The 26,100-nt window shown below is 36.8% G+C and overlaps 1 protein-coding gene across 3 annotated transcripts in view; it reads left to right on the top strand.

The window, feature by feature from the left end:
- The window catches only part of DPYD (dihydropyrimidine dehydrogenase), a 720,636-nt gene that overhangs the window by 376,080 nt on the left and 318,456 nt on the right, over positions 1–26,100 (top strand). Inside the window, exon 14 of one of the 3 annotated variants that reach the window (XM_064488746.1) lies at positions 16,592–17,086. The exons of the other annotated variants lie outside the window; for them this stretch is intronic. Coding sequence (XP_064344816.1) covers positions 16,592–16,645 — 54 coding nt within the window. The 3' untranslated portion in view covers positions 16,646–17,086. Of the gene's footprint in view, positions 1–16,591; positions 17,087–26,100 lie in introns of those variants that run through there. 3 annotated transcript variants of the gene reach the window in all.

The raw sequence follows: 26,100 nt of genomic DNA, 5'->3' as shown, positions 1-26,100 counted from the left end.
ACTTGAAACAATCTACTAGGACCGGCTTTAAATTTTTGTAAAGTCCTAACTAGATATCATAGAGCAGCACTCTTGCTGTGATCTTTACCCTGAGGTCATTTCTTACTTTGAAGTTTTCGTTTTTTTTTTTTCTTCCTTCCAGGAGAGATGAAGTATAAAGAATAGCTTTATCTTCCAACCCAGCAAGCCCTAAGTCCCTTCCATGCTCTCAGTTTGCTTAGCAAATCAAATGTATCCTTATGTGGCTCCTTTCTCTCCTGCAGCACCTTATTATGCTTGGGTAGAAACGCTCAGCTGACATTTCAGCACTCTGTCTAGAGATTTCTTTAGTCAGATCCACAAATGCATTATGTACATTTTCCATCCTCTGAATAATCACCAGTGACAGTCTTGCCAATTGTTCTGTCACTACATAATACGGGCCACTCTTTCCCCAGTCTCTGGTAGCAATTTTCACACTGTATTTCAAGCCTCCACTAACAGTTTATTCACCATTCTTCCAGACTTTACTAACAGACTACTCTTGAGTTTTCAAGAGAGGCCTCTGCCTGCGTCTCTCCATCTGAAATCCAGTGCCACATGTTCTTACATATTTAACTAGCAGACACTTCCGTATCGTTTGTCTGTTGTGCATATCAAACCACCCCACAGTTTAGTGGCTTAAAACAATGAGTAATCTGCTCTTGATCTTGGAGTCTGGTAATCTGGTCAGGGCGCAGCTGGGGAGGCTTGCTTTTTGCCTCACGTGATGTTAGTTGTTCTCACTCTTGCATTTGTAGTCGGTTAACAGACGGCTTGGTGACTGGCTGGTCCCTGGTGGCTTCATTCCCATGCTTGGCTCCTCAGCTGGCATGTCCCAGCCTGGATCTGCGTGTGGTTTCATCTTCAGGACACTTCACTGGGCTTGTTCACAAGGTGGCAGTGTTCTCAAAGGGCAAGAGGGGAAACTGTGAGGCTGAGGCCCAGAGACTACACGCTAATATCTCTACTGTGCCCTGTAGGTTAGAGCAAGTCAGAAGGCCAGACTGAGCCCAGGGCTGTGGAAACGGCTCCTCTCGTCCAAAGGCTTGCATCTCCCACAGCAGGATTTGAACCCAGGTCTATCTGGTAAATCCAGGCTCTTTCCCTCTGCAACTTGCTGTTCCCTAGCATGTCCTCTCCGGACCTCAGTACTTAGTCTAAAATGAAGTGACTCCATCAGCGTTCAGAGGTCAGCCACACTGGCCCTCTTTCCAGTCCTTCAACATGGCAGCCTCCTCCATCTCTTAGGGCCGTTTTACTCCTGTTTCCCCTGCCTGGAAGGCTCCGCCCTCAGTCCTTTATACACCTGCTCTTGCTTCTCATTCAGTTTTCACATCAGAAATTCTCTGAGAATTCTTTGCTGAACAATCAAAACTCGTTCTGTCTGTCCCACATTTGCTTGTTTTGGGGGTTTTTTGTTTGTTTTTTAATTCACTGTGCTCATCACCGTGTGAAATTACCATGCTCTTAGTCATTTATTTATTTACTTGTCTATTTTCAGTTTTAGCCATTTGACGTAAGCTCCATAAGAAGAGAGATGTTATCTTTCTTGCTCACTACTGTGTGCGCAGTGCCAAGAACCACGTCTGGCAGATAGGAAGGACGCGGTACACACTTGTTAGATGAATGAATAATTGTAGGATTCTAATTTAAACCGCAATTCCACATGACAGCTCTTCAGTTACTTGGAGACAGCTCTCATGTCCTATCCACAAGCCTTTTTTTTTTCCCTTTCTAAATAGTCCCATTTTCCTTCCTGTAATAAGTTTTGCAGACTTTTCACCATGTCGGTTGTCTGTTCTCCCATGTGGATTTCAAGAGACTTTTTTCAATCTGCATTATCTTAATTGAGAGGAATTTGCCTACATTTGCACAAATTGCTAGCACCTATCAACCAGACGAGAATTAGGACTAGCATTGTCAGGAGCTATAAATGCTAAAAATAATATTTAAAGTCTTTAGGAAAAATTTCACAAATATGTTATGTAATAATATTTTAGAGCCTGGGTAATTCTCTTTGGATTACAGTACAGGAAATCACAGTTTACTCTTATAACTCCTTTTGGAAGGCCTTACTAGAATAAAGATCTGGATCTTTATATAAAGCTGATATACTATATTATTATTGAGTTTCTACATTACCTTATCATGAGTCTATGAAACAATAAATCAACAATAGTCCAGTGCATTATTTTCACTGCTATAGTTCTGGCTTTAAATTTAGTTTATAAATAATTTATTTTCACTGTGTAGTATTGTTCTCCTGATGTGTATCTATGCATGAACCAAGGGCTTATAATGAAATAACTTCAATGTAAACTGTACATTTGGGAGACTTTCAACATGCTAAAGCCATAAATGATTTCTGTGCAGTAATAGTTTGATTTTCACCTAGTTAGGGGTTTTAATTGTTATTTAGATGTACCATATTGAAATTCATAAAACGGACTCATCCTCAAATTATAAAGAATAGGTTTATTAAAAGGCTACAGTTCACATGTAGCAGTCCTGTGGGAGGTTTCATTCCAAATGTTCACTGTAACAGTATTTAGCAAGCCCTTCCCTGAAGCAACTCTGACCTCTTCAACAGCAAGAGAATGGGTGTGTGTGCTGGCATGCCCATCTGTGTGTACAGTTGCAACGTGGAAGCTAAGCCTTGCAAGTTAGAATCTAATAAAAAATGTGCCCTACCTCTCCCCAAATTTCTAAACTAATCATTTTCAAGCCTACCATGTGTGCCCGACTTAGTCTGTTCAATATAAGATATAGATAATGTTTCCAAACAGAGGTTCATGTACATACTTCTAATTTTAAGCATAAATCTTTTCATTGTAACCAAAGCCATATTTTTAACCAGGTACATTATTAAAGTTACTTAAATTGTCCCCAGTCTTTTTTTTTTTTTTTTTTTTTTCACCTTCTATTTCACAATTTGGGCTAGTTGACTATGAAGCAGACCGGTCAATTTTCCAATGTAATTACGTCTTCACCTCTTTTCCGTTTCAGGCTGTGATTTCACACTTGTTAATTAGTTAATCATTTTGGTAGAGTGGACAAGGTAGGACTCAAATAGGCTTTTTAATAATATAAATTGACATGTACAATTTTGATCTGGGTTAGCTGGTAGAAGAACCCAGCTTGTAGTGGAAAATGCCTGTTATTTAGTTCTTTTTTTTTTTCTTTTGAGCAACTGATGTCAAGGATAATGGAAAATTCTCATAATTAAAGCTAATGGAAATTTCCTTAAAGTATAGTCCTTGTGTTGGGAAACTGATTTTTACCTTTGTCGTGTTTCACGTAATTTTTTTGCAAATTTAACTAGTTGAAAAATATCCATATTCTGGGTATACTGAGATGATACGGTCTTGTTTGAAGTCAAGGTGGCTTGAATTCCATAGTGCCCTCCTTGGCTTTGTATTTTCTTTATTGATTTTTAACAAGATTCTAGTCATTACTCAGTAAGGATACTCTTTATCCTTCATTTAAAAAAAAAAAACAACTTTAAAGGTGAAACTCAGTTATTCCCTTACTGTCGAATTTTTATTAAAGACATACCTACATTGGCTATTTTATTACAAGGTCTTATTCAGTTTAAATTGCAGTTCTGTATATGCTCTTTTTTCTTACCTGACTTGCCATGGGCTTCATATTCAATCACTACTATTTCTGAAATAAGGGGTCATAAGATGCTTAAGGAAGTGACTGGTCTTGTAGAGAAGTATTCAGCCAAACATTCTTTTCATACACCAGTTACCTTTACTTCCCCGACTTCCCCATCTGCTTCTTTCATTTCAGCTAAGTCCACTGCCCTTTTCATCCTGCTCTCCTTATTCATTTGCTTTGCATGATTTCCCACAATATCCCATATGTTTGGAACAATTTTTCATTAACTTCTGCCAAATTCACCCTCTATTAAAGTTAAAATTTATCTAAAAGTGTTGTAAGTACAGTATCGCTTTTAGGTACATGGACTAGCCTGGATGTATCCTGGAAGCTGTTACTTACGTATTTAAATGCTTTCTTTTTTACCTCATTCACTCAGCAAACGTTTGCTAGGCACTGACCATTTGGATAGTATGTGAATAAGCGGTCTTTGCTGTAGAAAATTTAAACTCTAGTTCAGAATATACACCAAAAGACGCAGAGTGACTAACTAAATGTTGACATACGGCAACAGAAATTCTTAGACTAAACACGGTACTTCAAAAGCAATATTTTCCTCAGATTTTAAAAAGAAAAATGACTTCACATTTGAGCTGTGTCTTTCTCCTAGGCAGAAGGGCTAGCACATGGACATCCACGGTCCTGAGAGTGCCAGGCATATTTAAGGTTCAGCAGCTGAATCTTAAGTAAGATCCAGCATAATGTATCATAAGGCGGTGAGTGGCTGTTGGAGACCATGGGAAAGGCCTCTTTGCCTGGGAATTTAAATGTGGCTGCACAGACCACAGAGACCAAAAGAGGCTTTAAGCAGAGGTGTCGCATAATTCAGTATGGAAGTCACGTAATCACAGCGCAGTTCCCATTCACCGTTCCAGGAACAACTTCCACTTTCCCCCCCACAGTCTCTCTTTTCTGGTTAAAGCAGTCTAATTACAAGGCTTCCGTTTGCATCATCTATACCTTAATTTTACTGTTCCTCCTTATGAAAACTTCTTGTTCTCTTCAAATATTAGAAGGCCAGTGAGGACCCACACCCTCTGTGACTGTTGACCAGTGTTTATCATCTCTCTGTTCTCTGAGGTTTTATAAAATTCTACTCAGGTGACAGAAGATAGAATGGATTCTTTATGTGTTTGTTTCTCTTTTTTTCCCTTCCTGAGTGTAAGCCTCTAGGAGGCAGGTCCAAATGAAAGAGCTGGAAAGTATCTGTTGTACTATTTCGCTAGTCTCATGGGCAGATGCTGTGTTTTGGAATGTGATACATCGTTCAGCAGGATTGTGAGTATTGCATGGTTGATGTCGCTACTTCATGGTGAACAACTTTACTTTCCTGGATAAACAGAATTTTATATAGCTAGCGATAAGACATACTTTTTAAGGCTCTTTTCTCCTGCTTTCATGGGCTCTTCAAAAATTTCTCCCATCATTAGGGAACGCTCCCCTGTGGTTCCTTTGAATCTCCGGTGATTGCTTACACCCTCCATGAGCCCCGTAAGTCCCTTGGGTTCTTTACCTTTTCCCTGCTGAGACCTCTGTGCCTTTCTAGGTGTCCCTGTTGAGTAGCTTGGGTGACCTCACACTGTCTTATTTTATGTGGGTCCCTAAACTGATCCACAGGAAAATGTTACATTTCCTTTGCCCGACAGATCCTAAGAATGCAAGCTGGTCAAGGTACAGTCGCATCTCTTTCAGTTCATCTTTCAGCAGCGGACAGCTCAGGCTTTACCCTTCTGACGTGCAGACACAGTGAGACGCTGTACACTGGGCTCTCACCCTTCAAAAGGAAAAAGAACTTTCAAGGAGCACGTATCAAGTCTTCCTAGTGCTCTCTTTTCACCGTTCTCTCGGGACTTGCTATGTCAGTGAGACTCATAGCACACCATTAGCGTGCTCCACATAAATCATTTCATAATCTCCAGCATCTCTCACTTTTTTCATTCTATTAGGGGCAAGGGGTATAAGAGTTCCTTAAGCAGATTTTTGTCATCTGCTCAGATACTTCTTCAAGGGGGAAATTGATTTTTGTAATTTATTTCAATCCCCCTTAAGATCTCATCTAAAATTTGCAGTTTGATACTCTGTCACATTACTAGCCTACATCAAATTTGAATTATTGACATTAATTACGTGAAAACACATTATAAAAATTTCTTAAATTTTATAAAATTTTTTCTCATGCTAAGATCTTCTTTCTAGATTTTGTGGTTATCACTTACTTGATCATTCGTTTCTATTTAACATGGCATGAGAATTGTTTTAATCAGTGTCTTCCATGGCACAGCTGCCAGTGGAGGATTAAACACGCAAGCCTTCTATTAGGTGAAAAGCTTGTGAGGGAAAATGTGAAGGAAGGACTTACCTCCGCTAGCACCACCCACAACCAAACTGCCATCATTTCTCACTGAATACTGCCCCAGTCTCCTAGAAGCGCCTCCCTGCTCCCACTCTCCGCTGTCCTACACGCCCACCTCCGTACCCCAGTCAAAGGGGTCACTTGCAACTTAAGTCACATCATATCCCTCCTTTGCTTAAAACACCCCAGTGGCTTTTCATAGCCCTTAAACTACGATCCAAAATTCTTGTACAGATCACTTGATCATACAGCAGCTGCCTGTCTCTCAGACCTCATCTAATTCTGCTTTACCTTGTTGCAGTTAAGTTACAGCCACAGTGGCCTTTCCTAGGGTTCCCCAGTGAGTCAACCTCATTCTCCCCATGGCCTTTCAGCAGTGGTTCTCCTTGCCTAGAGTTTTTGGACCCTTACATTCAAAAAGAAGAAAGAAAACATCATTGCTAGTGGGAAAGTATAAATAATATAGGAAAAATTCTGTTGTAATAAATAGTTTATATTTATTGCCGCTTATCAGATAGAAAATATGGACAACTAACCAACTAAACGATGAAGGAAAGTCATGTGTTCTTTTCTGTTCCTTTCCGATAACAGATGACTTTTTAATCATTCCGTAAAATTCATCTTTAATATTTCTGAAAGAAAAAAAAAGGATAAAGAATTGTTCCTCCTTGGAGCTGCTGGGATCTCGTTAGTTACCAACCATAAAATCCCCAGGAAGTGGAGAGTAGTTTATAAGGGTCAGAAATTGCACTGCAAAGAGCGGTGGATGTTGCAATGATGTACACATGGGCTCAGAGAAAAACATCTTTAAAAGCGCTTTTTCATGGAAAATTAGTAAGTGTTAAAATGTAAATGTTAGAACACCAAGCTGTGATGTGTCTTCTGAACCTCTTCACAATTCACTGAAAGCTAGAAAATGCTTCCTGGCTCTAGAACACCTTCCACCCATGTGTGTGGGATTTGTGTCTGTAACCGCTATTAACATTAATGGGATTTAATCAAGTAGGTCTCCTACACACAGATCAGAAAAGTTACTCAAATTATCACAGGCATAATCAATCATGGACCGTAATTCTTTGTACACATGACTTACAGTGTTTTACATTAGAAACTGAAATAAAACATACCAAGAAGTTGGCCCTGTAGCCATTTCTGGAGCGGGCACTCAAAGTATCTTTAATATTGGACTTCCAGTATTAAGTAAAAGACAAGTTTATAAACAGCTCAATAATTGGACAGACTACATTTAGATTTCTTTCCTTTGTTATATAATATTACCCACTTCTCCATCCAGAACTATGTCGTGCCAGGTTGAAGACTGCTAGAAACATGGTCGCTGTTGTGTATTGGAATGTGGAGAGACAGAAAGGCTGTCACAGCAGTCAATAAGATCTGAGAGGTGTTGACTAATTGCCTGCTAATTACACAGTAAATTGTCTAATTAAGCTGATGGTTAATTAGGGTACGCTTGCACAGCAGTCTTGTGGAATTTGTGTCTGACGTCTGGGAAGCAGCTTGTGTAATTGGCAAACTGGTAAGGACTGGCAGAGAACACGACGGGAACGCTCACTGCCAGTGGGTGACAGAGCAAGGATTTTGTGGAAACAAAAGGGTTTTCATTCTCATGCTGCAACTTTTGTTTCAGTTCTGCAGCTCTTCTGCAGCGAGCAGTTGAGAAATACATCTGAAACCTCAATTCCATGAGTAAAGGAAGGTTTAAAATGTGCTTCAGCACGTTAAATAAGCTGCCTGCTTGGCATATATCAGCTCTGACACACTATATCACATCATATTAGGATACACATTGTGTTTTTACAGTTCCTCCTTTTAACATATGTTATTTGGTGTTCATGTGCAAAAAAAAAAAAAAAAAGAAAATCTCATGCATCTACAGGAATAAAAATCACATATTTTATGAAAATATGAGAAGATAGCAAATATGACTGAATAAAAAACATTTGAAGTAAGAACTTTGGGTTTATTAATTTTTAACTTATGCATCACCATGAACTATGAAATATTAGACATAGTATGGATATAAGTTTGGATAATACTTTAAAGAAATAAAAATTTTATTAGTAATGGGAGAATTTCAGTTTTATTATTTATATAATTTTACCATGCAAAGGCCTTTTGCTTATAACTTAGTAAAATATAAGAGCAGAATATTTCACTGTCTAGTTCAGTGTATTTCATTTCTGAATGCGTGCGAGTAGTGTGTAAGGAATTACCTGCAAAATATTAGCGCCTTAAAAGATGTAGAAGTTTGTTTTGCTGCTGTTTTTTTGTTCTTTCTGGCCGAGGAAGGATCACTTTTCATTTCAGAAAGTTATCTATGGTTGAAATACAAATGTGAAAATTCTCCTTGTAAATATGCTAAATTAATCCATTGAAGGATATGGGCCTGCTCTAAGTGAAGTTAGGTGTAGACATACATCTTCCCTTTGAAGGAGATCTGAATACAAATGGTTGCTTCTTTTACCATTTGCTTCCCAGATTCCAACATTTTTGAGGGTTTTGAAATAAGAGTTTTGACTAGAACATTAGGTTGCAGTTGAAACAAAGGATCAGAGATGCACATTAAACGTTGGATTTATACTTTTGTGTTAATGGAACAAGAGAAAGTTTTAAGTGTTTCAAAATTAGATTTCTAAAAGATAAGAAGGCCTTAATTAAACTGTGGTGTAAACACTTTTTGCTGCTTTCTTAGCAAATAAAATGTGTGCACGCATGTGATTAGATGGATCAGTATGCTTTCTGTTCCCACTGTTTTCCACGGAGAATTTGAAGTTTGTGTATGCTGTATGTTTTTAAATAGGAAGAGAGAATAATACACTTTATGGACTCTAAAATGTCTTTGAAAAAGCATTAACCTTGGAGATACATGCATGGTCGATGAAAATATTTGCTATTTTAACACAAAAGATGTTTTCCAACCTGTTTTAAAGCAATTCTTTAAAATATTGTCACAGATATAAAAAAAAAAAGACATAAAATAAAAATATTCTTTATTTCAAAAGTAAAGAAAAATCATATTCATTCTACTTGGAGTCTTGGGTTATGAAGTCTTTATAAAGAAATTATGCAAGATAGAAGAAAAGTGAATTTACCAAAGGAATACAAGGCTAAACACTGAAATTGCTTATTTAAAGTTGTGTCTCTTGAGGGAGAAAAATCAGATCGAGGTCAGTGTTGCAACTCCAGCCGGTCTACACTTTGATCTACTCAGTTTCTCATTTCATTCCTCAGAGAAATAATATGAAAAGTTTAGTTATTGTAAGTGATGAAAGTTTGCATAAAAAGAAATCAGGTAGATCTGTCTATCATTGTAGTTAGTTTTAAAGAATTTTTACAAAACACAATCTTCAAAAAAATTCCTCCTTTACGTTTACATATAAATTTAATGATTTTTTTCTATTAAGTCAAAATTTAGATAGTTTCCTAATATATAGCTATGAGAAGAATAAATTCTATGTATCATGATCATGTAGTTATCTGTTGATAACTTATAATACTTTACATTGGCATGTTATGTTATGTGTTATATAATATAGATATACACATATATATACACATATACATGTTTGTGTGTCATGTAATCAGAGTTTCTTTTTCAACTCTTTGGAAAGCTTTATCCCTACAATTTAAAAATTCAGAGTAAAAAATACAATATTTAGCAACCTTAGCCACCAACCTCATTCTAGAATTCTTTTGTTCTCTTTTACAATTTATATATCATAAAATTCACTCGTTAAAATGCATATATTTTCATGATTTTTAGTGTATTCACAGACTTGTGTAACCATCACCACTCTCTTAATTAATTTCAGAACATTTCCATCCCTCCAGAAAAGAAATTCCATACCGACTAGCAGCCTCTCCTCATTGCTCCCATCCCTGAGCCCCGAAGCCCGCTAATACACACTCTAGCTTCGTGAATTTGCTTATTTGGGATATTGTATATAAATAGAACCATACAGTATGTGTCCTTTTGTGTCTGGTTGCTGTTACTTAGCATAATATTTTCGAGAGTTTGTCCACATTGCAGCATGTATTGAAACTTACATTCTTTTTTGTGGGTATACTAACAGTTTGTTTACCTATTTGTTGGTTCATCAATATTCGAAGTTTTTTTTTTCTCCTTTTTGTATTATAAGTAATGTTTTGTTGAACATTCATATGTAAATTTTTGAGTGGATGTATGTGTTCAGTTTCCATGTGAGTATACCTAGGAGTGGAACTGCTGGGTAGTGTGGTAACTCTGTGTGTAACTTTTGTTGAATCGCCAAGCTTTTCTCTGAAGTGGCTGCACTAATTTGTGATCCCACCAAAATGTGTGAGGTCTCTAATTCTTCACCTCTCACCACCATTGTTGGCTTTCTTTGTTACTGTTGCCATCAGAGCGAATATAAAGTTGCTTCTCATTGTGGTGTTGACTCTGAGGACAGCTGATAACCAGAATAGTAAACAGATGAAGGCCTAATAATTGCCTTAATAGTCTTCATAGCGTATCACCGTGACGGCGCGTCGTTATAGCTAGCAGTTAACGTAGCTGCCATTTTTCGTTCTTCTCTCTTGTTCCAGAAAGTGTGGTCACCAGGAAAGGCTGATCCACTTTCATTGGAGGCATGACACAAGAGCGAATCTGAAAATAAAAGGTTGGGGTGGGGCGTAGAGGCCGCCTGGGAGGAATAGCCAGTTTATACGGCTCCCTGGCCTTTGGGAGACAGTGTTACAGGATGGCATATATTAGAAGAGTGGTCTCTTACTGTTTGGTCATTAATATAATTCAAGGAAATGAATAAGCGCCCCAAGCTAAATTAGAAGACTAAGGAGAAACATTTAATATACAGTAGGTAGCAAAAATAAAGAATATTACTGTCGGAGTCTGGATCAATTGCTCCTCCCTGCTCTCTGCGGCCGCACTTGGTAACTGTGTCATTCTAGATCCAGCAGCACAGATTATGAGAGTTAAAAAGGCTTACCTTTGGCTCTGGCTCTCGTCTAAGGTGCCCATTTACAGAGGAGGAGTCTGGGGCTTTCCCTAATTAACTAGCGGCTCTGTTCCAGTTCATTTAGATGGTGGTGGGAAGTCTCAAACCATGTACCTGGTAATCTTAGCACTTCGTTTTTAACAGAATTTCATAGTTCCTATAGTTCTTCGTTGTTTTTATGGATCACTTACTGCCAAGCTATGGCGCTGTCCTTGCTTGCAAAGACCTTAACATCTGGCGGTAAGAGGCACCAGTGACCGATGCATATATTTTGTAAAACATGCCATAAGGAGGTAGAAAGAAGGAACTATCAGAATACCAGACCAGGATGGAGGAAAGGGGTGTCAGTAGAAAAAAAAAAAAAAAAAGATGGTATCTAAGAGGAGTTCTGAATAGCGCCTGCCAGAAGAAAGGGGAACTTGCTGTGTCTGAGTAGCAGGTGAGAAGCCAAGCAGGGGGAAAGCTCAGTAGAAGTGGGCGTTGAGCATCTTAGAAGGATGATGATGTAGTGAGAACAGGGGGAGTAAGATGAGAACCAGAGCGTGAAGGGCTGTGTTTGTCCACTGAGAAGAAGTTAGACTTTATCTTAAAGGATAACGAATGGACGTCATGAGAAGAATGACTAGACAAGATCAGATGTGCTTGCTGGACAGATTTCTTCAGTACTAGGTAGAAAGTGTTTGAAAAGTAGCCACGCAAGACTAGGAGGGTCCATATATTCATCCCACATGTGTTCATAACAAGGTGCCCTGTTTCCAAGCACTGTGCTTAGGCTCTGAGGACAGAGTGGTGAGGAACATGGCGAGGAACAGCCTAACTTCATGGAACTCACAGGAGCACCCTACTAAGGAGGAAATGGTTTTGGCCCAAGGTTGGAGCCAGAGTTAGGTGAACCTATTTAAAATGGATAAAGGAGACTGGAGTAGCAGTCTGGGTACCTGCTAGCATGAAGCTAGAAGGGGATGGAGAAGGCAAGAATGCCTCCTGCATCTCTGACTCGGCCGCTGTCTGTGGTTTTCCCGTGCACAAAGGAAGTGAGCACAAGAGGAGAAAAACGTGCTTTCTGTGTTCCATGCCCAGCACTGAAGTAGGGCTTTTCAGTAGCAAAAGAAAATTGTCAATGGGTTCTTGTATGCTCCCACTATAATTACTTCAAATATTTGGAAGGAAAAGGTCACCCTGATAGAAGAACTGTAGTTATTAAAATTGAACTGAAAATGTTAATAATTTTTCAGATGAGATATAGGTACTAATGTAGAAGTCTAAAGTTTAGACTCAATTTAATTATTCTAAAATTAGATCTAAAACTAACATCTACAGGGGAAATGTTAAATAACAGAACAGGATGTTAAATCAATATGATTAATTAACTTGCTATAAATAACTTGACTATTGCTGTGTTTATCTGTAAATCATTTATCATGGTACCAGCTGTAAAAGAAAATCTTAATAATGATGATAATGATGTGTGCCATCCTCCCACCCAGCAGAGGTGTCATGACAAATTGTTAACGAACTGTCTTACAGCACTTCGCAGATTCAGAAGCTCGTGTAATAATAATATAATCAATAATAATAAAATGAACAATGGAACATGTAACTTTGATGCAGCTCAGAAAGAGACATTTATTAAAACTTTGAGTCCACAAGTGAACAAAATACCAATGCAAAACTCTTCATCCATTTGAGTCCATGCTTATGTTTTGACTCTTAACTTTCAAAGAGGGGAAGATGGGGCACAGAGAAAGGCGCCAGATGCGTTTTTACAGTTTATTAAGATGTGGGAACTGATCCGTCTCCCTCTCCCTCTGTCCCTCTGTTCTTCTGCCCCTTTTCCTTCCCTCTCCTTCCTTCTCTCTCTCCTTTATCGAATGGAGCACTGTCCATTCCCACAGAATCAGTTACCAAACCCAGAACAGTCCACACACATGTACCTTCCAACCCAACAGTGACTTTCCTTCTTGAGAGCCTCGTCTGTCCTCACTTAGAACATGGTGCAAACCTCTTAAAAGGTCTGATTCCCATGGTCTCTCCCGATAGAAATAAATGTACTTATTTTCAACCAGATTTATCCCCCGAAAGTATATTTGGGCATGTCACTCCCCTGTCTATCTGCAGGAGAAAGTTAGCATGTCATCCAAGGCCCTTTATCATCTCAATCAAACTGTTTCTTAGCCTTAACTTCCGCCCCACCTTTTCACAAAAAGGAGATTTAAAATAAAAGGCCTAAGATTTTTTTTAAATAGAAGTGCCCCTCTTTTATCCTTATACAATTTCTCAGACCCCACACATTCTTTTTATTACTCAGTCTAGGGACCGTGCTTGTGCGTAAGATTTGTAGACTGCTCCCTGCTCCAGCCACACCTGCCCGAGGGCACCCTGCGTGGTCCCTGGAGATGCTGTGGGCTGCCTTCCCCCTGCACTTGTTTGCACATTGAGCTCCTCGCTCAAGAGCCCTCCCTCCGTAGCTTGCCTATGGGAAACTTCATTCACCCTCAGGACTCAGTTTAGATGTAAGTCTCCCTGGAAACTTTCTCTTCCCGTAAAATTGTGTTCCCATAAACCTTTGGAATTCCAGAACTGCCTGTTTAAATAGGAAGAAGACAAAAATCGCAGTGGAATTGAAGTTCTGCCGCTAACACACTACGTAGCCTTGCAGAATGGGTGGGCGAACCAACTGCTGGCCAGCTCCTTTCCGTTCTACTAGGCTGAACGCTTAGTTAGAACATTGCTTTAGGATTATCTGGTACCAGATCCCTCTCCCTCTGAGAAACTAGCATTGGATATTTCTTGTGTATATGTTATATTTAAGACATTCTGAAAGCCACATCATTTACATTTTGTCTTTTGCTACTAGCAACACGGTACAGTAGATGTCGCAGTCCCCACTGCGTGGATAAACCGAGGCTCGATGATTTCTGAGTCCTCTTGTTCTTTGTGTCTGCCTGCAGTCTGCCATGAACACAGCAGCCACTCAGCAAAGGCCAAAGTCCTCTCTTCTATTTCAATGTAGGGTATTTCATTCTAACCAGATGGAAATATGATGTGATTTGTCATTTGATACATATTGGTCAATAATATATATATATTTTTTGCCATTATTTAGCTACAGATTGAATTTAAGTTGCTCTAGGTTTTTAGGGGAAAAAAATGAGAAACTAGTTGAAAGATTTACTATGGCCCTCTTTTTTAACTATTTTATTTTATGGGACAAGAATTCTCCCTCTTAAATCCCACAGCTCTTGGGATCCAAGTTTGACTGTTCGTTGGTAATCATTTTTTTGTCGGTTTTATCTCTCTGGCCCTTAAAACAGTAAGATGTTTTACATCCCATTAATCACAATTCCCAGTTCTTGGACAAAAATGACCCAACCCCAGCATTCACCCAGTTTACTAGCAGGATTTTATGTCAGGTGGAGCCGATTCAACTCAAGTACAGCCACAGGGAAGGCGATGACCCCAGGCTCACACCTTTACTTCCTAACATTTTTAAACATTGCAAATAATTTTAGAAGCAGTGAAAAAGTTTCTTCTGAATTGAACTCCTCTGGGCTCTGGATTTCCATAGCTTTCTTCACTGCCAGTGTTTTAGCACAGTGGTATGAAAATGAAAACCACGAGCACCAGGGGATTACCCTTTCCCTGGTGCTCTGCGCTATATTTTAAAGGTGTCCTGACATTATAGATTATGCTGAAATAATAGAGCCTGCTTGGTATTGCATTCTGTATTCATATTTACTATAAAATGGATTGCTGTAGCACATTCCTTAACTTCCTATAGAGAAGAATGTAATGTACAACAGAGAAGTGCATTTTTTAGAAACACTGAAATGAAAGTTGTTGATTTTAAAAGACATTTTGTCACAGATGAGTGAGAGAGAAAGAGATCAGACCAGCAAGTCTAGCCAATCCAGGGTTTCATTCACGCGTCTCTTCTGCTTAGCTCTTTCCCCTTCGGTATCATTAGCATTTTCATTTCGAAAAATGACAGTCTGCAGTAGAAGCAGTAAAAATGTTCAACCTGTGGTTTAAATTATTGATTTTTTAGAATATTGAAGCAGTATTTCAAATGGATTTTGTTAGAGATACTTCTGAGTGGGGGGTTTCAAAGGTAATTTGATATCCAAAAGCCTGTATATTTCAAAGACTTCCCATTCTTTGAATTTCTTTAGACTCTGGTTGATTGGATAAAAATGTTTATTGTCTTCAGGATCGTAAGTAGCAGATCATTGCTGCTTGAACTTGAAACATATATTTGTAGTCTGTGCTCTTCGTGATTTATGCTGTATGTGCAGACTATGATCAGCTGACAAAATAAATCTTCATTTGAAAACAGAAGCTGATTTTTTAAAATGAAGGAAAACACTAAGTTTTGCCTGCATAGAAGGTCAATTGTCCAATGATAGCTAATTTATTGTAATAAAACACGCAAGTTGTGGTTCTGTAAGAATGGATTTTAATGAATCCACTCAAATTGTATTATGCTAATAGGGAGTGGAGTGTGGATACAGAGATTTCCCCTAAAATCTCTGTAAGTCTCTCACCATAGTCAACACTCACATATGAACAGAAAATGTTTTGACAAGGAGCAGGATTACTGACTGCTGTGTGTATGCTGTACAGGTAGTTTGCTATTCGCAGCATGTTTCTACTTATGGAAAAAAGCTACTTAAAAAAATTACATTATATCAAAATGGCTTGATCTGCAATCATTCTACAAGTCGAAGCCCTGTTGAAGTCAATGAGGGCTTGGAGTGCAAATTTATGACTGTATCGAGCTTAAAATGTGGAGAGTTGCATCATATTTTGTGATGTCAAGTATCACACAGCAATGGGATGACACAAATTTGAAATAAAACCTGATATTCCCTGCTTGACAAGTGGAAATGAATTAAAAATACAGTATCAGAAGAGATCCTTTTGAGGCACTGAGACATAGAAGCAGAACCTGCTACTGAATACTAAATACAGGAGATGGATCCATAGTAAGTCCTGCTGATGCCGAAACCAGCTTAAAAAGGCATTCCCAATGGCAGTGCCGCCAGGAGGGTGGATTGGAGAATCTGCTGATGTTGCCGCTCTTGGGGGAAAAGATGTTGAATCTGAGGATACAAAACTCTAGGATCAAATCTTTTTGTGTAACCTCCCTTCCTCTAAAAACGTATACAGAGGAAAGTATGACTGAAACAATTTGTGTATTATTATGACATAGATCATCTGATTTGATCTTCATGACAGCTCTTAGAAATAAGAATTTTATATCTTTTCCTATTGTCTCATAATGCTGTAATTAAGGAAACAGAATCCCAAAGAAATGAGTACACTTTCAGGGTCACACAGCTATTAAATAAGTAGTGAAGCCAGAACTCTTCCTCAGGTTTATCTAACTCCAAAACCAATGTTTTTCTTCAACACAACACTCTCCCCTTAGCCTTAAAAATGTTACTTGAAAAATAGTATCAGAAGCAACTGAAATAGAATATGATGACACAGAAGTGCTGTGAGCCCTCGGAGTCGCCGGTGTATATGTATACGATGTTTAATTCTTGTTTCGTTTCAGAGGCAAAGCCATTCATATCTTCTCTCTTCCCCCATTCGTTGGATGCTTCCCTGACTGAAGACAATTCCTGCGTGTTTATATCCCAGGAACTGTTGGTGAATTAACCACTCAATCGCCACAACCACTCTATGCAGTTTATATTAATATTAGTCTCAAACAATGGAAAACGATGAAACGAAGAATGGTTTGCTCTAGTGAAGCCACTGGAAAGTGGTGGAGTAGATGAGATCATATCTTCCCTAAGGAATTGCTATAAATAGTCACTGAGTTGATGATGGTGATGATTATGATAATGAACTTGTAAAGATACTACAATTATCAATACTTTGTAGGAAGGAAACTGAGTCATGGAAATGTTAGTGAGTTGTCCAACCAGTGTCACACAATGGTTGATTTGGGGTAATGATGAAAGTACTAGATACATTTCTTCACATCTAGTAAGTGTTCAAAAATATTAAAGGTATTATTATAAAGGTACATGTTTTGAGCAAGAATAAAAATAATTGTTGAATGATGAGCTAATGAATAAAGCCCAGCTCTGCTTTATTCTGAATCTCCAGCCAACTTTCATGGTTGCACAGTCATTGGGAATGCATTTTTTAAGCTGATTTAAACATCAACAAGACTTACTACAGATAACATCCCATGTATTCAGTAGCAAGCTTCCCTTTTATGTTCCAAGTTGCTAGAGGATTTTGTGCATGTTATTTCAACTCTAAGTTTTCAGTCTCCTTATTTATAAAATTGTTGGAATGAAATAGTAATAACTATAGTTTACTGAGTTCACCCGTGTGTTAAGTACACTTCCAACAGGTAGTAGAAGTAAAACCTTAGCAAGAGCTTAGGACATAGTAAGTGCTCAAACGTACTGTGAAAGAGTAACTATTATTGATGTATTTTTGTCACCTTCATGATAGTAGGAGAGGATTGACCAGGATAGTACCCTCAGGTCAAACCTGTTGTGATGTGCCCCAGAGCAGCTCTAGTGCATGCGGCTGTAAAGGGATAGTCTGAGCATTGCTGAGTCAGGGTTTTCCTTCCTTTGCTGTGATGTCATATGATACTTGTCTTTCTCTAACTTACTTCACTTAATATGACAATCTGTAAGTCTATCCGTATTGCTGCCAATGACATTATTTCATTCCTTTTTATGGCTGAGTAGTATTCCACTGTATCACCCAATGTTTAGAGCTGGGCTTTTGCCTTAATGCCAAGCTAAGAATATGAGCCCAAATCTTTTTTTTTTTCCTGTTTCATTATATTCATTTGTTTGTTTTATTTTTTAGATACCATATGTAAGTGATATCATACAGTATTTATCTTTCTCTGACTTATTTCACTAAATATAATACCCTCCATGTCCATTCATGTTGTTGCAAATGGCAAATTTTTGTTATTTTTTATGACTGAGTAATATTCCACTATATATATTTGTATATAATGGAATACTATTATATGGCACATGTATATGCACCACATTTTCTTTATCCATTCATCTGTTGATAGACACTTAGGTTGCTTCTGTATCTTTTGGCTATTATAAATAATGCTGCTGTGAACATTAGGGTGCATGTATCTTTTCAATATATATGTCTTTTCAGCTGAGTTTTATGTGCTCAAACTGTGTTGCTGTTTTTTTCAGATATATATACCCAGGAATGGAATTGCTGGATCATACAGTAGTTCTATTTTTAGTTTTTTGAGGAACCTTCGTACTGTTTTCCATAGTGGCTGCACCAATTTACATTCCCATCAACAGTGTACAAGGATTCCCTTTTCTCTACATCCTTGCCACATTTGTTATTTGTGGTATTGTGGATGATAGCCATTCTGACATCTCATATAAGGTTATATCTCATGTGATTTTGATTTGCATTTCTCTGATGATTAGCAGTGTTGAGCATCTTTTCATGTGCCTGTTGTCCATCTCAATGTCTCCTTTGGAAAAATGTCTATTCAAGTCTTTAGCCCATTTTTTAATTGGGTCATTTGGTTTTTGATATTGAGCTGTATAAGTTGTTTATATATTTTGACTGTTAACCCCTTAGTGTAGCACATGCCCAAAACTCATCAGTGCCTTAAAAATACACTTATCCTCATAATAATCTCTCCTAAAAATAGGGTTCCTGATATCACCAAGTATAAGTAGTTTCATGAAGCTACGGATTGTCTTTCCAACTAAGTTTTATGTGTTCAAACAGTGGCATCATCTAGTCACAGACACTTTTTCAGACTTTACACCTGGTTCATACCAATTTCTGGTTAGCTTATGAAATATAGATTCAATTTACAGTGCACGCAGGTAATCTTTTGGTATAATGAATCATCTAAGATGGGGGCAGAGATTGACAAATGAGATACAGATTTGTTATAGAACCTGTTCTGAATATCTGAAAGGGATAATGGAACTTAGTATTCATTGTTATCCTAAGAACTTTTACAGAAAATTTCAAAGTGTAAAAACATGCCCATCCCCAGCTACAATAGTTGTAAGTTCATGACCAACTTTCTTCCATTTTTACCTCACCACTCTTCCTATTCCAGATGATTTTGAACTAAATATCAGTTGTTACATGATTTAATTGGTAAATATTTCACTATATATCTCTAAAAAGATGGAGACTTTTAAAATAAAAAGAATACTGGAATGACAACTAAAAGTAATTAAGAGTAATTCTTTAATGTCATAAAATATCTAGTCAGCTTTCATGTTTACTTTAAATTTTTTTATAGTTTGTTTGTCTGACTCAGTGTGTACAAATAAGATCCCTAAATATCAATTATTTGATATTTCTCTTAAATCTCTTTCAAATATTCCATTTATTATAAAGTTTTTCTTGCATTTTTTGTTGAAAAGCCAACTAGCCTGTCCTTAAGAGTTTTTCAAAGCCTGGATTTTGTTGATTGCCTCCCTGAGCTTTCATTTAAAATGGTCCCTAGACCCTCAGATTTACTGTAAAACGGTGGTTAGATCTAGAGGATTGATAATATTTGCTGTCGTTGTTTTGGCAAGAATATCTAATAGGTGTCTACCCTGATCTATCAGGGTATACAAAATAGCCACTTTTCTCTGTTGATGATGCTTGTAAGTAACTGCTGATCCCCTCAAAAGACCATACATCCCAGAGAACCCCAGGCTACCTGTTTTCCCCGCGTCTCACTAGTGCCCTGGTTTAGAAAACAAATTTTATTATTACTGTCTATAGATCTGTTAACTTACTGACATTGCATTGACATGATATTTTAATTCTATCTCACCTTCTCCAACTATTAACTAGAATTCTATAGAGAGTAATTTCCTACCATGGATTAATTAATTATTTTGTTACACTGAGCTAGAGTTCATATAGGAGAAGCCAGGTAAGTGCTGTTCTTTTCCACTTATTTATTAGCTTCCACATGACTCTAATACTGTTTTTTTGACAGCTTCCTTGCTTTTGTTGGGATGAAGTGTTCTAGGCTCACTTTGCTCGCTTCCCGACCTGAAGTAGAATTAGTCATTTCTCTAAGTTATCTGGCCCCACTTACTGACAAAGGTAGTATTTGGAAACTACAGTCTGGGTTCTGGGGCTGCTCATCGCTGCTAGGTTGATCATTGCTTCTAAGCTTTTTCAGTGGACAGAGATCGGAACATTAATTGTTAAAGAATAAAATAAACAATGGTGCTCATTATTTCCAATTAGAATTCAGAGCTACATGATTTTCAGTTGACATGACACAGTTAACATCGTCAATCTTACATCCATACTTTCTGTCATACACACAGCAATACCACTATCCCAATAAATTTAATACCAAAAATATTTGACATATATTTTGTTTTGTTTGTCCCACTGGAAATGTACGAATCACTGTGTTTTAAAATACCTGTGTTATGTAGCACCTCTCCATGTGTTTATGCCACTAGCTGGTTTTAAATGATGTAAAGTTATGTGCCTGGCTCCAGAATCAAATGTGTACAAGGCACAGTCAAAGAAGTCAAGCTTGTGTTTCTGTTTTTTTCACCCTAACTCTCTCTGTCTCATAGGTAACCAGCTCTTTTTTTAAAATGTTGTCATTTATTCCTCCATTGATTTCCATATAAGTATACACATTAATATCTCCTTTCTTGGTTAAACTGAGCATTTTATATATTCTTTTCTCCCTTACTTTTTTGTTAGTAATTTTTTTTTTGAGACAACTGGAGATCCGCATGCAGTTATAAGAAGTAATACAGAGAGATCCCATGTACCTTTACCCAGTTCCCCCAAAGGTAGTATTTTGCAAAACTGTAGTGTAATAGCACAACCAGGTACTGGCATTGCTGCAAGCCTGCAGTCCTATGACTATACCCCAGTTTCACTCCTTTGTGCTTTGTGTTTATATTTAGCTCAATGTCGTGTAGTCACATGTGTAGGCTTGTGTACCTACCGCTAGAGTCGAAACACAGAACAGTTCTATCAGCACAAAAGCACCTCGCCTTGCCCTTTTATAGTCACATCTGCTGCTCCCCTGTCTCCCTGCATACCTACGCTGTGGCAACCACTAATCTGTTCTCCATCTTTATAGGTTTCTCATTGAAAGAATGTAATATAAATTGATTTACATAGTATGTAAAGTTTGGGAATTGGCTTTTTTTAAAATCCAGCTTAATCTTCTTGAGCAACTGGTTGCATATATCAATAACTGGTTCTTTTTTTAATTGCTGAGGAGTTCCTTTTCATTACTGGGTAGTGTCCCGTGGTACGGGTGTACCACAGTTTGTTTAACCATTTGCATGTTGAAGGACTTCTGGGTTCTTTGCAGTTCTTTGCTTTTACAGGTAAAGTTGCTGTGAACACTTGTGTGCCTGTATTTGTGTAGACATAGTTTTCATTTCTCTATGATAAATATGCAGGAGTACAGTTGATGGGTCATATGGTTAAGTGTACGTTTTATTTTTATATGGTATATCCACACAATAAATATATATATATATATATATATATAAAAAACTGCCAAGCTGTTTTCCAGAGTGGCTATAATGTTTTACATTCCCATGAGCAAAGCACAATCAGTCCAGTTTCTCTGAATTCTTACCAGTGTTTATTGTTGTCTCTTGTCCCTTCCTTAAGCCATCTCATAGGTTTGTAATGATATTTCATTGTGGTTTTAATTTGAGTTCCTCTAATGGCTAATGATATGTTGAATATTTTGTCATTTACTTATTTGCCATTTATATATTATCTTCAATGAAATTTCTGTTTCTCCATATGGCTTCTTTTAAATATAAATAGATATTCTAGAAATCACTCTGTAATAAGATATAAAGCTATTTTTCTTACTTTATTTCTACTGATGTACAGTTTTCCATTGTGTGGATATACCATAATTAAAAAAAATTCATATAATGAATTATGTTACTAAACTTGGTTATTTTTAATTTCAGGCTTTTCAATAAAAATATTTATAAGTTTAAGAAAATTAATTTAAGTTTTAGCTTTTTATTTCTTAGAAAGAAGTGAAATATTTGACCTAAGGGTACAGAACAAAGGTTTCTTAGAGAATGCATCTCCAACATGCCCTTATTTTTATTTACTTTTTACATATTTAATCTCCTTTTTTTACTCAACAAATAATAATTATTATTTTACCAGTGCTATTTGTAACTTTGCAAAAATAATAAAATGGATACTTTATGGAGAGAAAAATCTATTCTGCATATACATTTAGACATACACACGAAAAAGAAAACATTTATTTTGTTCTAGGATTTTTTAGGAGATTAGTGTTCTAAATATTAAGAGGTTAATCCATAGAATGAATAAAAGAATAAAAGTTAAGAAAATATCATAATGTCCTTAGAATGTTAGAAATTCTGAATTAATCTTAAATTCATATGAAATAGATTTGGACAAGACTGAGAGGGACATATCTTTCTGTTTTATACAGGAACGTTAAATCTAAAGGTCTCTAAATTCATATGATATTTCTGGATATCAGGAAATGGAATGAGTAACAGTTTATTGTAACATTAACATCTTGTACTGATTTAGATGATTTAAATTATGTACTCTCAATCCATGATTGTGATAGCCTAAACTCTATATTTTTTTCAAGTCACACATTAGAATCATGAAACTCATGAGCAATTTGTCATAAAGTTTGAGATGACTCAAGTTTCACAAAAGCATCTATTATTTCACATGTAATGCGTTATATAAGAAAGTGACAATTTCATTATTCCATTCAACACTTAAAATTATGTAAATCAAGGACTAAAATAATTTAGTAATGTGTTTCAGTAGTTTTGTATTTTTTGATTTTACATGGTTTATATTACAACTTTACTCTTATTAACCATAAACTGTGAATTATCAAAGAAATGTTTTTCTAATTTTATAAATGAATGCTTACTCAATGAACGGACAATAATGTTATGATGTGTCCATAAAATTACTGATTGTTAACATTATCTGGTTAACTGGGACTATATATGAATAGTAGAAACCACTAACACTGAACAGACTGTATTACTTCCTGTTAAACATGACAGTTTAATCACATCTGTTAATCTCCTGGCCTCCACTCCATTTCAATACCACAATAAAATTTCTTTAAGGAAATTTTTTCAAACTATGATATATATGAAAACTCAGAAGGACAAACATATCAGGAAATTAAGCATAACAGACAAAAGATTCCAACAAACTATTGGAAGATGGTAAATTAACTAATAAGTTACTTAGCAAATTAAGGAAGTCTGAAACATCATTGTCCATCTGGGATAGCCAGGTAGTTGCTTCAAAGCAATTCCAGCTGCATAAACTTGCAAAGGATTGGCAATTGAACTCCTGAAGATGCAGCATGAAAAATGACAAGATGCATTTGAAAAAGAACCAAGTAGAAATAGAAATCAACATATGTGATTGTGAAGGTTTTAAAAATCTCAAGGAACTGATTAAGCAGCTGAAGAGAAAGCAGTGAACTGAAAGACAGGTATGAAGGAAGGCTATTGATAATATGAACAAAATATTAAAATATATGGAGAATATAGTGAGAAGTTTTAAACCAGAAAATGTCAGATTTCAAGAAAATAGACAAAATAGGGAAACACCAGTATTTAAAGAGAGAATGGCTTGGAATATCCAGAAATGTTGAGAGAGCTAAATCATAGATTCAAGAAACTCGGTGAATCTCAAATAAATTAAGTGAATAAACTCCTACCTAGATTCATCATAATGAAATCACAGAAGGTCAAAGACAAAGAGAAAACCTTAAAAGTAGCCAGACAGAAAAGAGATGAGAAATTTTTCTACCAAAAAAGGCAGATATTGTAATAATCGAACATAAAAAAATGAAGTCATAGTTACCATAGTAAATACAGGCAGCAGAAAATTAAAAGAAAATCAGTGCAGAGAAGTAATTGAAGTATTACAAATTAAAATTATGGTAGCAGAAAATACGTATTGGGAAAGTTGGAAGGTAAAGCTGTGAACACCTTCCACAAACCAGAACAAAATGACAAAATTGAAAATAGGAGAGTAAAGGTGGGAAAGACAGAGAATGTGCCCAGTAGGCTCAGTATTTTGAGAGCAGAGGTTCTACATGGAGAAGTCAAAGCAAATAAAGAGAGGTTCAAAGCATGTGTTATGTTCAAAAACACAATACAAAGAAATGTCCCAGAAAGAAAAGTATGGCTGTCACCAGTGCATAATGAAATAAAATTGATTTTTTTTATTAGTATCATAATAGTTTTGAATATGGGTTTAGGAAGAAGATCCTAGGAGATTCTAGAAAGAAAATAAGCAAGTCACATGTCAAGAAAGGAGAATCCAAAAATACAACGTTGGAAATTAGAACACGATCTCTGAAAATTTAAGGGAAATTGTTTTAATAGTGAATTCTACATACACCAAAATCAGATATGAAGAGAAGACAGATACATTTACTTTCTGTGAGCTCCTTTTCAGGTGGCTGCTGGAGAACATGCTAGACCAAAATGAGGAAATAAATGAAGGGAACCAAGCAGACTGAAGCCAAAGGAATTTTTGGTGGGATTGCAAAGGAAAATGCCAGGATGAGAGGTTGCAGTAAACCCTGAGAGCTATCTGGGTTCAGGCAATCAGGAGCCTCTGGGAGGAGTTTTCAGGAAACAGATGAAACTGTTTGGTTATCTGACAGGTTTGCCCTTGTAGGAAATTAGATTACGAGCCATTTTATGGAGTTATTGTTGTGTGTGGAAAGGCAGCCTGTGATTCAGGAAAAGCCAAGTAAATGAAGAAAGAACATTTATCCTTGGGTGGGAGTGGGAGGAGAGAACAGCACAGTAAAAGAGAGGGCACCGTAGACCACTGTTTGGTTCTGCAATGACCAATATTTACATAGTTACAAACATAAAAATACTGACCGCAGATTTAACTGAAAATCTGTTCAGATACATTGAGAGGTTGGAGCAGAGTAAGTTTGTGTGAGAGAAAGGTGGTCTACACAAGAACTAAAATCTTAGCTTCCATAATGGGAAGTCGCAGGTGAAGGCAGAGCAAGGTGGGGGACTCTCTCTGCTCAAGGATGACTGGCCTGTTCTCGGGACCCAGTCAACGCAGAAATGCAGACTTTTAGTCGCTATTCCTATTATGAAAACTACATTTGCTGTCTTTGATTCACAATAAAATAATAAAAAGTCTTGCTTCTTATCACTAGTGAAACTGGCCTGTACACATTCTTTATTTATCCAAATTAGTAATTTCAGCCATATGTACCTGAATCTGGTTCAACCCTTATTTGAAGGAAAAAAACCAGTGGAATTTAAGTATATATTTTCTATTAGAGCACTCACATGGAAACAGTATCTTTGCCTCAAGTTCTTCACCCTAAATAATCTAATGATGTCAGTCAATATTTATAGAATTGTAGCCATCTTAAACTCTAATGGAGAAAGAAAAATATAAGTGTCTATGATGTGTGCATTGATTTTAGCAGTTCATCCTTAGTGGAAAATGTAATTGAATACGTGTTCAGGTGGATAACAATACTTTAAAGGAGGAATAAGACAGTTTAATGCAATGGGAAGAACTGGATACATCCACATATTAAGTAACTGTATAGTTCATTGATTGACAGTAAATCTTTATATCTAGATTTTATATATATATATATATATATATATCTCCCCTAAACCATTCTCTCGACAACAGCCTGTGCTTCTTCAACTGTTGTCAAGATGACATGTAATGTCTCTTTTATTACTTTTAACATGATAGACTTTTCCTTTCCCTGGCTACCCCCACCAGAGGAGAAGATAATGCATCTGCTTTAGGAAAAGCAATATGAGAAAAATAAAAATCTTTCAGTGCAATGATGATTTATAATCCACTATCAATGCTTTACCTCTCTTTCTAGGAATATATGTTTGTTTCTAAAAATACCTATGTGTGTGAATGAGCATACATCTACAGAAAGAGGGGAAATGTAGCTTATATAGTTTTCTAAGAGGAACCATTAATTTAAAATATTTCTTATATAAAAATATGTAGTAATGCAGATATCAG

This window comes from Camelus dromedarius, chromosome 9 (genome assembly GCF_036321535.1).
Source record: "Camelus dromedarius isolate mCamDro1 chromosome 9, mCamDro1.pat, whole genome shotgun sequence".
Classification (NCBI taxonomy): Eukaryota; Metazoa; Chordata; class Mammalia; order Artiodactyla; family Camelidae; genus Camelus; species Camelus dromedarius.
This window is presented reverse-complemented; position numbering and strand designations above follow the sequence as displayed.